This window comes from Camelina sativa, chromosome 14, assembly GCF_030686135.1.
Source record: "Camelina sativa cultivar CO46 ecotype springtype chromosome 14, ASM3068613v1".
Classification (NCBI taxonomy): domain Eukaryota; kingdom Viridiplantae; phylum Streptophyta; class Magnoliopsida; order Brassicales; family Brassicaceae; genus Camelina; species Camelina sativa.
In genome coordinates this window covers 18,408,473-18,422,058 of record NC_141893.1, presented here as the reverse complement: position 1 = coordinate 18,422,058, position 13,586 = coordinate 18,408,473, and the positions used below count along the sequence as shown (strand labels likewise).

General features: G+C 34.7%; 1 protein-coding gene and 1 pseudogene across 8 annotated transcripts; one reads left to right on the top strand and one right to left on the bottom strand.

The window, feature by feature from the left end:
- Nucleotides 1–1,524: 1,524 nt before the first annotated feature.
- Nucleotides 1,525–10,367, bottom strand: LOC147928378 (DEAD-box ATP-dependent RNA helicase FANCM-like). Of its 8 annotated transcripts, none has more exons than XM_087484375.1 (25): nt 9,701–10,353; nt 9,427–9,526; nt 8,907–9,090; nt 8,530–8,821; nt 8,278–8,427; nt 8,107–8,189; nt 7,893–8,007; nt 7,698–7,789; nt 7,513–7,567; nt 7,300–7,421; nt 7,103–7,216; nt 6,820–7,013; nt 6,565–6,695; nt 6,408–6,468; nt 6,255–6,325; nt 6,121–6,170; nt 5,851–6,016; nt 5,609–5,736; nt 5,174–5,506; nt 5,017–5,083; nt 3,917–4,483; nt 2,996–3,448; nt 2,609–2,666; nt 2,322–2,468; nt 1,525–2,240 (listed from the first exon to the last, which is right to left on the bottom strand). In XM_087484375.1, the coding sequence occupies exons 3-25, from the start codon at nt 8,946–8,948 to the stop codon at nt 1,676–1,678; spliced, it is 4,056 nt and encodes a 1,351-aa protein (XP_087340501.1). In that variant the 5' UTR covers nt 8,949–9,090; nt 9,427–9,526; nt 9,701–10,353; the 3' UTR covers nt 1,525–1,675. The 8 variants fall into 8 exon arrangements, with proteins under 8 accessions (XP_087340501.1, XP_087340502.1, XP_087340505.1 ...); XM_087484376.1 differs by having other exon boundaries at nt 9,427–9,513; nt 9,701–9,817; XM_087484379.1 differs by having other exon boundaries at nt 7,103–7,221; nt 9,427–10,367.
- On the top strand, nt 9,709–10,302 carry LOC104742061 (protein ELC-like; annotated as a pseudogene).
- Nucleotides 10,368–13,586: the final 3,219 nt, after the last annotated feature.

Below are 13,586 nucleotides of genomic sequence, written 5' to 3'. Positions count from 1 at the left end.
CGGAAACATACTAACAATACAAGAACATTCCTAACCATTCTAACCAACAACCCTAGCATGCTACTAAACCAGGTTCAAACAACATAAATATCAAGACCAACATCACAAGACTAAGACCCTAGTTCATCCTCCTCCACATCGCCATGATTCCACGTCACATACCTGCACACCACAAACAACAATTGAGATGCGTAAGTATTATCACAAATACTTAGTGAGGCGATCCTCCAATCTACTAGGTTATACACACAAGCAATTAAGGCCATACACAAGGAAACAACAGAAAAACAGCCAAAACAGACAATTGGAAGAAAAACTGCGTCCACAGACACCTGGTGTTGGTCGACACCACCACCACTCGAAACCACTTCTGCAATATGATCTCCTTCTGCGAAGTCAGATAGTGTCGATCGACACCCGCCTGGTGTCGGTCAACACTTAACCTCTGCAACACCTCCATTGACGATCTCCACCATCAACCGACCCTAAAACTCCACCACATCATCTCCCACGATGACTCAACTAAGAACAGCCACACATGTCCACACAAACACGACAAAAGCACACAAAACATAAAGGAATCAATCATACAATCACCAAATCAATCACATAAACCCTAATTGCTCAGATAAGTATAGTCATGCACTCACCTTAGCAAAGAGAAGATTGAGATGAAGAACAGCAAAAAAATCACGCCACAGCAACCTACTCACACCCAGAAAGCTACTGATCTGCTTCTCCTCTCATTGACAATACCAAAACAAGCCCTTATGCTCCTCTTAACTCTCCTTAACCTTCTACTTAAGCCTCTAGATCAAGCTCCCAAGGCAATTCTCTCTGTTTTCCTCTTTCTCCAGAATCGACCAATGACCAAAAACCAACAAAGAGACGCTGTTTGTGCCTTTTACATTGAGACTTAGGGTTTTCAAAACCAAACCAAGCTAAACCGGACAATTACAAAAAACCCGCATAATCACAATTTGATGGTGTCGATCGACACAAGGCCATCTGGTATCTCCACTCGTGAATCCCCATCCACCACTTCAACGTGTAACGTGTGACTTAAGTTTGAAAACCTATTCTTGACTACCCCTACATATGATTTAGGTTAAAACTGAACTTGCGAACAACTCGGACTAGCTTGCTCCACCAGGAGAGGAGGAGCCTCCTTCTTCGGCGCCGACATCACACTAGAAAGCCCCTGCCTGACGGCAAAGATAAGAAATGTGGGTTTTTCAAATTATGAATAGTGAATGTATCAATTTGCTAATTATGTTTCTAAAATGTACTAAAACTAAACTTTTCTCTTTAAACAAGACATATGTAATCTTAAACCCTCCAGATCATTTAGTGTCTTTCATCGTCAGTGTGACAACCAATTCTTAATCCCAACTTGTGTGCCACGTCACCAGCATTTTCATACTCATCAGAATCCCCTCTTTCATAAACGTACAAAACTTATTAAAGTTGATTGTCATTTTGTTTTTGATGCAGTTTAAGACAAAGTCATTGTGTGTGTGTGTATGTTTGAAACATCAATTCTGATTTAACAATGTGCTTTGGTTAAGCACTGTATTTCATAAGGATATACATAAACTTAATACACCACACATACATCCAAATGTCTATGCTCAATCTATACATATAATTTAGTATCTCTGTATTAGAAGAAGAATCACCACAGACCAAGATCAAAAGATGGCGCATCTTTCTCCTCAGCATCATTCCTCTGCTTGCCTTGACGAGGTATAAGCGATGCATGTTCCTTCTCTTTTGCTTCTGACCTCTGTTTCGACAATAACAATGTGGCTTGTGCTTCCATAGCATCAAAGTCTAGTGTCGCGAAGAATGCATCATCATCATCATCGTCGTCATTGTGCTCTAATGCACTTGCATTGCTTCTCACGCCTTCAAAGCTTTCCTTCTCTGTGGCTTGTGCTTGAGCTGCAAACTTGCTTTCTAAGTTAATCACGGGGGCATCTCCCGAGTTGCATAAGCTGAATTTCCTTTTCCGGCTCTCTGATGAGATTTGTACTACCGAAAAATCTCCTATCTCTATTGCATCCTGGTTTGTCTCAGAGTTTGTTGTTTGTGGGGTTCTGAGAGAAGACAATGATTTATCTGAGACGCTTCTGCTCTCATTTATTCTCTTCAAAAGTCCAGCAGAATAGGGACTCGGACTTGATGCGGCTAAATCACGAAATCTCGCCGGTAATGGTGACTGGCTGAGAAGAGAACGTCTGTGGTATACATTGTGATTTTTATTAAGTTCATTGACTATTTTACTCATAAAGGAGACAGATATTTTCAGTCCTATATACCTGTAAACGGCCATCATGTCAACTTTACCAGACTGGGTTTGAGTATTTGCCGTAGGCATTGTCCCATCATCTATGAAACTATCTTCAAATGAATCTCCAGTCACATCTTCGTTCTCATCAGCAGACATTTCTGCTCCCGAAGAGACCCTAATCAAAATATAAAGGTTTGAAACAACTAAACATCAACTTTGTATCTAGAAAACCTACTTTTGTTAAGTTGCCTTTCGTTGTTTTGTGAAAGTAAAAGAAAGACCATCAGGTGTTTTTTAGATTAGATTAAAACTTACTCCGCTTCTGCATCAATAAATACTCTGGCATCATCATCCACGCTCATCTTCTTCTTACCTGAAATTTAAAACACAGAGCAACAAAGCAGCGATCATTCAAACATGTCTATGTGATAAGTGTTTCAACTTTCGACTCTGCCAGCACATCGAGACTTTTAGTTAACGCAGATGCTTGATAGAAAAACTCATTGTTTAATTGAAAAACATCTTCTGCCACCAATGCACAAGCAACAGAAGAAAGTGTAAAATCCAACTCTCACACTTTCAATTCACTTTAAAACCGGCAACATTCTATTCTAGTTACAATAAGATCTTAAGGGTCTACTCACCAAACCAATTGGTATAATATATATTTTGGTCATTTTAAGTTAACACAGAACCAGTTACCTCTAATTTGCTTTTCACTGCGAGAGCGAGATCTCATAGGGTTTGCGTCTGTAATTCCAGGATTATTCTCCTTTACAGCACTCGAGCAATCTCCAAGTCTTCGTAGTCTCTTCAACTTGCGAGGCTGTCGAAGAGTTTCTGACTTTTCTCCAGAACTCACCCGCCAATCTTTGCTAGCGCTGCTGTTTGTGTTTGTGAGATTCGCCAAGGGAGTTCTCCACTCCTCAAGAACGGGAGAAACATTCAAACATTCTGTTCCATTGGCCAAACAGTCCTCCTTTTGAGGAGTTCTGACCTCATTGGTCTTTGACGCAATGTGATAATCGCTGCGTTTATGATGAACATTTGTCCCAGGGAAAGAAGGCTCTTCGGCTAATTCATTACTAAACCTCATGGGTGAAGAAATCTTAGGAAGATCAAGGTCTTCTTCTCTGCTCGCTTCTTCTGCAACTCCTGCAGCATTATTTCCAAATATTTTAAAGACGGGTTCGAAAATCTTTACAGATCAAAGTAAATAAGTTTCCAATTTTTTTAAATACGGTTCAAATTTCGGATGTTTTTATTGTTTTCCGAGTCCTGTTCTCGTGGAGGTTACTATTGCCTGAAATATAAAAAACTATTTAACAGAGCTTAGCTACAACAGTCCATTAATTCCACTCATCCATATCAATAAATTAAAATTTTGTAAATCTAGATTTCTCTAACATTTTCATAGAACTTTACGTATATAAAAAATTTCTTTAATATGCTAATACAGTAGCACCAACGCTCTGTGGTTGCAGCCAATTGCATCCACAATTCCAAACACTATGATTGACGCATCCAATGTATTGGGACTCTAAGGCCGATGCAAACATTTGTAGCTATATAGTTATATTTCCACCTCTAACACATACTAAATGTTCAAAATATAACACTAACCTTGGTCATAGACGGGTGACTCTGGAACAACGCCACTCTTGATAAAATTAGTGAGCCTTGGACTAAGCTCCAAGTCCTCACAGTCATCTTCATCCGATGATAGCACAATTTCTCCAACACAACTCTCGACATCACCTTTACCTACATCGGTGGAATGCCCTTTCACAAGGCTACAAGTCTCTAGTGGCTCATTGGCACCGTCTGGCGAGGATCTTTGCCTTAACTTGCATGAAATATTATTATCTTGCCGTTTTTTTGTGGAAGTATCTATCGGACCAAAGTCAATGTGCGATCTATTCGGGGAAGATTGTTGTTTTTCTGTTTCAGCACAAGGCATATAGTTTGACGTTGGTAGATTAGAAAAGAAAGATAGAGGAACCGGCATTACGAAGACCTTCCCCAGAGTATCAACGGATGCACATTCTGAACTGAAAAGATAACGGTGTTTGAGTGAAGATTCTTCGTAATCTTTCTCTGTAGTCTCTAAGGTGCTTGTGGGAGATTCAACTATTTTTTTTGCGTTTCTCTGTGATGTGTTGACTTCCCAGTCACAGAAAGAGGGTAAATCTGCCCATAAATACAGTAGAATATACATTAGCACTCCAGTTATTATTTGACAAAATATAGCTTATGTAAGCATATATACAATACATCTGAAATAGAATATATACGAAAACAAAAACCAAAAAGACTATTTTAGGATATACTCTCTGCTCTCTTAGGTGATAATATCTTCCTAAATGGTCTTGGATAGTATGAACATAATTTTTTATAAAGCTCCATGTCATTTCTCACAAACCCAAATGATATTGTCACTAATGTATAGGACGTAGATGCTTATAGACTTCGATCAAATCACTTATGGCCTGGTCGATAATGGGGCTAATAACACACTCTAAACACGAGAAGCTGCAGTATAACTATAGCTTATAAGCCTATAGAACTCCTACTAGCTGATAGCTTATAAGCCTATAGACCTCCTACTACCTCCTACTAGCCGATAACTTATAAGTTTACCGACCTCCTCCTAACTGGTAGTAATTATATCCATGCAACTGTTAGAATAGGTACTTCAGCAAAATCAACGAGACTAAATATACCTTTCGGATCATCACCAACCCTCAGACCTGTGTCAAACTCCTCTCTTTCACCCAAAGGAGCTCCAAACTAATAGAGTAAGTGAATCCACATAAGTAAACAGTGAAATTCACAAAAGGCATGGAAAGACTAAATTTATACCGGGATTATAAACCACACCTCAGTGAAGAAACTTTTACTCTGCTCTGAAATAGTTGCCTCTTGCAATTGCTGCATAGCGTCAATTAACAAGCCTGTTTGACGTGAATGCATTACTTCGTGCACTTTGGATGGCAATGTCTGGAAGTGAGGGAACGCAATCAAGGACAGTCTCAACTTTTCCTCATCGGTTTCGTAATACTTGGCGAGCATATCCGTCTCTGCAGATGTAAGTTTTTTCTTGAAAGCTGGAGTCTCAGTGGCATAGTCATCTTGTAGTTTCTTTCCACGTGGAATAAACTGCTTGATTGAAAACTCAACATGCTGAACTTCTGGCTTATAAATATGGGGAATCTGTAATTAATACATGACAAGGATATGTTATTAGAAGTAACTGAAGCAAAAAGGTAAGGAAAACGAAGTATTAAAAAAGAAAGAGCTTTTAACAGCGCCTACCATCCTTGGACTCGGATGAAAATTAAAACTATTTGTTCCTCCATTCCGCATGTGCTTTTTAATGGCCCGTCCATTTGCTTGCTTTCGCATATAGCTGTTCTTTTCTGACCCTTCACAAGCAAGAACTAGTAAAGGCTAGTCAAGGAATGGCATAATAGCTTTCCAATGAAAAAGTGATACTGCAAAGATTTGTAATGGAAGAATCAATGAGAAGTGCATAAATCAAGCGAGCTGAAGGATATCAACTCGACCATTATTTTTCCTTCCGGTTCTTCCCATCCGTTGAATCATCCTTAGAGGGGATACATTAGCATCAAAACATATAACTAGGTCGACTTCCATGATATCCAAGCCTTCTTCGCCAATAGATGTTGCAACAATAACATTGAACCCACCAGCTCTAAATTTCTGTTGAAAAACAAGTATATCATGCAGAAGATAAACCATCAGTGACTCGGTGTGATACATCAAAGTTAATTTTCATGAAATCCGACAAAGGGAAACAGACGTACCTCCAAAACTGCCTGCTGAACTTTTTGCGACTGCCCTTTCAGTGTCTTACCTGCAAGAAACATACATTGTTACAGCTATAAATGATAATTCCGTGTAACTGAAAGTTTCACAAGTAAAAATCAAAGTAACAAACCTGAACTTTGGCCAATAAACTCAGTTGCTTTGACCACATCTCCAATATTACTTAAGGCGTCCATTATGTCTCTAAAGATAAATGTAATCCAGTGAATGCATAGAAGAAACATGATGGGCGAGTAAAAGGAACACAAACGACAATTATACAGACCTCACGCTTCCTCTAAAATTTGAGAAGATTATGACCCGTGATGTCCTCGGATCTTTCACTTCTGCAGCCATAGAATAAGATCATAACAATGTTCAATTTTAAGTTAACAACTGAGAACTAACATCAACTCCAGATCAAAATTAAAAAGAATACATACTGAAATGATCAACTAGTATTTCTAACATCTTCGAAAGTTTTGGGCTTGGTGCTCCATGTGACAACCTTTGCTGCATCAAAAGCTTTGTCTTCCAAATATCTTCATTCTTACTCATCAGCCTAGCAAATGGCCTGGCAAGGGTGATAGTTTTAGAGAAACTTATTTGACTATTCTCTTGATATTAAAAGCTATAATACCTAAACCCAGTGAAGGCATCCCAACAAATCAGTTCAACAGAAGAAAGTACGAGCATACCCTTCTCTCAGTTTCTCTTCTAGCATCTCATACGCTGGTCTTATTCCATGACTAGAGAGGAGCTTACGAATGTGATAAAGAGTGATAAGAGCTGAAAAGCAAGCTTCTACATCTCCGTGATTTACATGGGGAAGGCCTGGTAGAGGTGCTTGACGAAATGTATCCCTTGCCATAAGTACTTCATGTGGACTTAACTGTCAAACATGAGTTGGTGTTTGCGTGGATAAGAAAATGTGAGCACTGACGCTAATGGTTAAACAGATATAAGGATTGAGGCACATACAGTTTGATAATCCCTATTTAATTTAACCCCAAAGTTTTTAAGCCTGGCTGCATATGGACGTATAACATCTAATAGGCGTTTGGATACATCATCTGCATCTTGCCCCAAGGGAACCTGCTCTGCCAGAAAGATGCTAAAATTATTAGACATGCATTTGGAGAGCAACACGATTGGAAAATGCAGAAACCAGACTGAACCTCGATGAGTTCTAATTTTCTGTCGTGGACATAAGGGCAAACATCATGGTCACTCTCATTTCGATATTCAAGTGTGGATATCTGCAAATTATCAATGATACCCTGGATGGCCTGTGTCTTTGCTGAAAATAACATTAACCGTTAATGGGTGCCGAAATATAATAACCTCCACCACCCAAAAAAAAAAAAAAAAAGTGAAAGTCAATCACTTACATCCAGGAGTTGCAGTAAGGGCCAGTATTCTCAACTGTATTGGTACCGCCATCAACTAAAAGTTAAAGGGAATTAGTTGGTACCTTCACATTGATCATTTTTACATTTACGAAGAGAAAGAAAAGAAACACATAGACATGCTCCAAGATATAAGCAAAGGAAAGCTTCTTAAAAGAACAACAAACCTCACGAACTACAACACAATAAGAATAATTCCCTAAAGCTCGATGTGCCTCGTCGATCACCAAGCAAACCAAGTATTTAGTAAGACAGGTTCCTGAAAGATACGGTTACTGTGATCAAATGGTAATTTGAATACAAATTAAATAAGCATAAAGAGATTTCTGCTCAACATTTTGATAGAATAACCCGAGTATCACCTGACTGTATATCCTTCTCAAGCACTTGTGGAGTAACAAAGAAGACCCTTTTGCTTTTCCACAAGAAGGCTCTTTTCGAAGGGCATGTCTGACCCGTCAAGTCAATAGTCCATTCCTGCAATCAATTCAACCCACATTTCTCAGAAATATATCTACAATTCTAATAAAGAAATGATCAGATTCTCAATATATCTGTCTAAAGAGAATGACATACTTGTGGAATTCCCACAATATTATGACAGGCCTCAATCTGCTGCATCACAAGAGGCCTAGAAGGTGCTGCAAAAACAATTTTACCTAGGAATAACAACAACAACAAGAGTTACATTTCTAAATCATTAAAGCTAAAGATTGTAAGAGCTACTTCATGGAGGGTTTTTTTTACCTTGTGGAAACCATCTGAAGTAATTATACATAACAACTGCAGCTATAAGTGTTTTACCAAGTCCCGTAGGCAAAGCCACCAATGTATTCGAAAACAAAGCAGTCTTCGTTATAGCAAACTGATAATCTCTAAGAGAAACACTCCCATTCACTTAAAATACCCAAAAAAAAAACACAAAACACATTATTCATCACCATAACACAAATTAAAAAGATTTATAACAAAAATCATAAAGTTACAATCTCAACAAACCTGGATAAATCCAAGTTTTAGCTGTCTCAGGATCAATCCCAACCAAAGGACTGTTGTCAAAATTGGGCTCGTAAACAAGTTGATTCTCCGGTTTATTCTCGGTTCTTCCTATGAATCTATCGAGAGTAGATTGTCTTTTCGCAGGAGGCTTAGTGCCATTTCCCGTAACTGGTTGATGAGCCAAAGGAGTGAAATGGGACGAAGAAGAAGAAGGAAGAGGAGGAGGAGGAGGAATTGAGGTTTTCAAACAAGCCAAATCGATTTCTTTAACTGCTGCTTCCCAATCGAACTCCTGCACAATTAAACCCACAAGTTGAAAAATCGATTCAAACAACGAAATTTTCAAAAAACAAAACCCAGAAAGAGATTGGACTCACTTCGTCTTCTTCGATGGTTTCTATTGGAACCCTAGATCCCATTTTCCGGGAAAATCAAATTCACTGTACGGAATCAAGCTTTTGGTTTTGAAATCTACACTGTTTTGTGATTGTCGCATGAATTTTGAGCTTTCAGATTTGTAGGTTCAGTGGGTTTTTTGTCGTCGTTCTTTGGAATAAACCCCTTTTGACGAAGCGACAGAGAGAGAGATTCGCGGGCAAATTTCGGAAAAGAAAAAGATGCAAAAAAATTTACAAACCAATTTTTAATTGGAAAAAATGCCAACAAAAAATCTAGAAATTATTTTTATTTGAACGTTTAACACCCAACAATTTTGGATTAGAATAAAAATATATTAAATAATAAAAATATATTATTTAAAACTTAAAATAATAAGTATTGTTATTTTTATATATTCGATATTTTAACAAAATCAAAATTTTAAATTTACGCGGATTATCTAATTAATTATTAATTTTTAATATAAAAAATTTCTGTTTTCTGTTAACTATGTCATACCAAAAATTAACCCTGATTATCTCTCTCCTTCTTCTTCTTCCTCTCTAATTGTCGTTGCTCCTCTCTCTAAATTGTCTGCTCCTCTCTCTAATTGTCGTTGCTCGATAATACCCAAAAACCACGAAACAATAAAACAATCACTATCCCTTGTTCTCTAAGCTTAACCCAAAACATTTCAAGTCATTTCATAATATATAACAATAAAACTGAAGAACTCAAAACCAAAGAACGTCACAAATAGCACAGAACAAGCTTTAGCCTCAAAGTCACTAACCTTTTCAAATGGCATCATCATCATCATCTTCTTCTTCTACAGTCAAATTCATAGAAAAAGCCTTCCTTGCCACCGGTTCCTTTGCTCTATCTTACACCGACCCTGATCAGAAATGGCTAATCAGAAAGCATCTAACTTCATTCCTCCAAGACTATCCAAACTGGGAGCTTTCAACTGATACTTTCAATCACAACAACGGAGCCAGAGTGTTTATAAACCCTGATTTGACCACTACACAACTCCCAACCGTGCAATTAACCATTTGGATTCACGAAAACTACCCAATAACGCCTCCTCTAGTGTTTATAAACCCTGATTTGATTCCAATTCGCACCAACAACCCATTCGTCAGTTCTTCAGGATTCACAAACTCTAGATACATCGATATATGGGAATACCCACGATGAAATTTACTCAATTTCATTCGTAACCTCAAGAAAGTTCTCGCTAACAATCACCCTTTTGTACTCACTGATTCAATCCCTACCCGGAACCTATAGATTTCGAGAACCGAAGATTTAGATCGATTAGCCACGAGTCTCCACTACGACGTTCTAACAATCATGGAGAGATCAGAGGAAGAGATTGAAAATGAGTGCTGATTTGTTTCGATGAAAGCTTCCATCGCCGATCAATCCTGGTTTTTGGGTATTATCGGAGCAACGACAATTAGAGAGAGGAGGAAGAAGAAGAGAGATAACCGGGGTTAATTCTTGGTATGATATGGTTAACATAAAACCGAAATTTTTTATATTAAAAACTAATAATTAATTAGATAATCGGAGTAAAATTGGAATTTTTATTTTGTTTAAAAATCGAGTGTATGAAAATAACACTTATTATTTTGGGTTTTGAATGACACGTTTTTATTATTTGGTGTATTTTTATTCCAGTCCAAAACCATTGGGTATTAAATGTTCAAATAAAAATAACTTCGGGTTTGTTTTGGCATTTTTTCCAGTTTTAATTTTAGATAGGCAAATTAATTTATTTATTCGGCATATTAAATCATATCATTTTGGGATGATTTTTTTTTCTTTTTCCAGATCTCTTAATTTGAATTGGTGAGATTTTAAAAAATATTAGGATGAATTTCAAAAATACTCCTTTACGATACTTTTTTCAAAATATCTTTTCTTTCAAAATTTACCAAAAAAAATTATATATTTTATAAATACAATATAAATACCTTTTAAAAACTTTTTAAAGACTATTTAAAAACCTTGTAAACCTTGTAAAAACCTTTTAAAATGTTTTAAAACTTCATAAATATTTGGATTGAGTCTAGAGGTATTAGTTATTCTCTAGAAGTACCTTGTGAACCATATAAAACTTTATAATTTTTCATATTTAAAAATTGGTATTTTTTAAAATAGATAGATGAAAGATGTAATTTTTGAAAAGGGGTACACCAAAAATGGTATTTCTCAAAAAAACTGAAAATACAATTCAAAAGCCAACAAAAATAGCCACACATTTTTCTCATAAAAAAAATAATTCATGGTGTTCATAAATTTATATGATAATAATAGTTTGAAAAGTGTCATCAATAATTACTTCTATTCATAGGAATTTTTCGTAAATTAGATTTAATTTTTTTGTAGGAAAACGAAAACACACCATCTATGTCGCGTTTTCTCATCGTTAAATTTTATAATAAACAAATAATAATTAAATTTTGAAAATTAAAAACATCGTCAACAGTCACGTTTTTTCGTCGTAATCTTTCATAAAACATTTTTAAAAAATGGTTTGCAAGGTTGCGTCTATAAAGTTGCATATGTTCCATTTAGAGTAGGGTCTACTAAACTTTTGTTTTTTAACACAAAATTCTTCCTTTTATGATGAATCAAAATAATATAAAATTGAATACTCAACATTTTAATTTACTCACTAAACTATTTATTAACATATAGCATTTTAAGTTTGAAGAAATTCCACTAATTCTTGATCTAATTGAAGATTTTTAGAATGACTAATAATAAGACTTTTAGTCAATTTTAAATATAAAATTATAATTTGAAGATGCAAACAATTTTTCCCTAGATGAATTATATAGTGAATTTTCAATTTAATAATTTTGTATGGTAATAGAGATTTTTTTTTTTTTACATAAAAGCAGTATATTTGGGTTGCATAAAACATAATTTAAATGATGCACTAACAATATTACAAATCTCAAATATGAAAAACATCTTCAAGCAATATGGCTTGCATGCTGAATAAATGTATTTTATAGTTTGGTCTTTTGGTGATACCTTCACAATTACTTTTCTTCTAAATTACTAAGATAGACTAGGTATCGAGCCCCCGCGATATCGCGGGAAACTCATTTTAGTAAAATATTTCTTACAAAAATTCTTTAATTAAATTTATTTATTAAACTATTGAGATTCTTAAACTATTTAATAAAAATTTCAAAAACATACAATTTTTTGAAAAAAAAAATATTTTATTTGAAAAATATACTTAAAAAATAATCTTACCTTCACACATGATTAAATAAATTTATTGAAAAGGCGACTTGGTAATTTTCTTTTTGTTTTGTTTTAAATGATAAAATTATGAATACATTGTATAAGACACTATAAATTTTTTCAATAATCATATAATAAATTACAAATATTAAAAATATTAATTGAGGGCAATTCTTAATATGACATAATGATCTGTTTAAATTCATTTTAATTCATTATTTTTTATCTTTTTTTAGTATAAATCAAACATATTTCTATTTCCAAAATCAATTTTTACTTCATAAAAATAAATATTAATATTACTATTCAGTCAATCAGTAAGAAAATTACCAATCCTCTCAAATTTAAATATAACTAAACAGAAAATTATCACATATTTTATTTACTTGAATCAAAACTCAGTTATATATTCATATATAAAAGAATATATCTATTTTCATAAAGGCAGTATTGTAAATGAATATATAATATAAACAACTATCGTTTAATGATGAAACATATTTCTATATAAAACAACCTATAGTCATTAAACATTTTGGCAATTATAATAGATTATATATATATATATAGTTAATCTAATATTGAATGTACTTACTACTTATTTTTCTCTACCTAAGATGCTGGTTAATTATCCCGAGTTACACATAAATAAAGAATATAATAAATATTAGAGGGGAACAATAATAGTTAAACCTTATAACAATAATATTTAGGTGTATGATGTAGCATCACAATGTGCGCGTCTAAGGAAGATGTTCAGCCAAGGACGATCGGGTTCATTGCTCTCACACACACCTCTTTTTTTTGCAGTCAGAATCCAAAACCTTTTCAAACTTTTAAAATATTTCATATTCAGTATCTTTTGTTGTTAAGATTTCAATTTGAGTGTAATATGACTAGAACTAAATATACAAATTCCCTTAACCAATATAAAGTTGTAGATAAGTCTTTGTCGTCAAGATAGTTTATTGGACAATCATCTCAACCGTCAATTTTTCTGTTGATCACAGGTTTTTCATCTCCCAATAAATTGAATATTCCCAACAATAGAAAATATAATAGAATGAATTTTAATATTTTATTTTTATTTTTATCTTGATATTTCATAATCAGATATTTAAAAAAAAATAGAAATATAGAAATCCATATTGTTTTCTCTAATACAATTAGTTTTCTAATCAAAAAGCATGGAGTAGACAAATATATACTTGTGACCAAAAAAAAAACCAAACATATACGAGCTAATATGCTCTCATTTTCTGAAAAACTAACTTGAACCACATTTGTTAACAGCTAAAAACAAAAATTTCGGTTTGGATTTAAGTGTAGCAGTCCATCATCTATATACTTTACACTGGTTTATCAAATAAACGAAAGTTGTAACAATTCATCAAATAAAGTATAGTTGT

Bases quoted from the DNA above. Each gene is read 5' to 3' on its own strand.
- LOC147928378 (XM_087484372.1), bottom strand. From the start codon at position 8,948: ATGGGATCTAGGGTTCCAATAGAAACCATCGAAGAAGACGAA. The intron at 6,326-6,407 runs GTCTGTATAATT...ATTTATCTTTAG, and splicing joins AATTTTAGAGGAAGCGTGAG to AGACATAATGGACGCCTTAA. The intron at 5,507-5,608 runs GTAGGCGCTGTT...TATTAATTACAG, and splicing joins TTCATCCGAGTCCAAGGATG to ATTCCCCATATTTATAAGCC.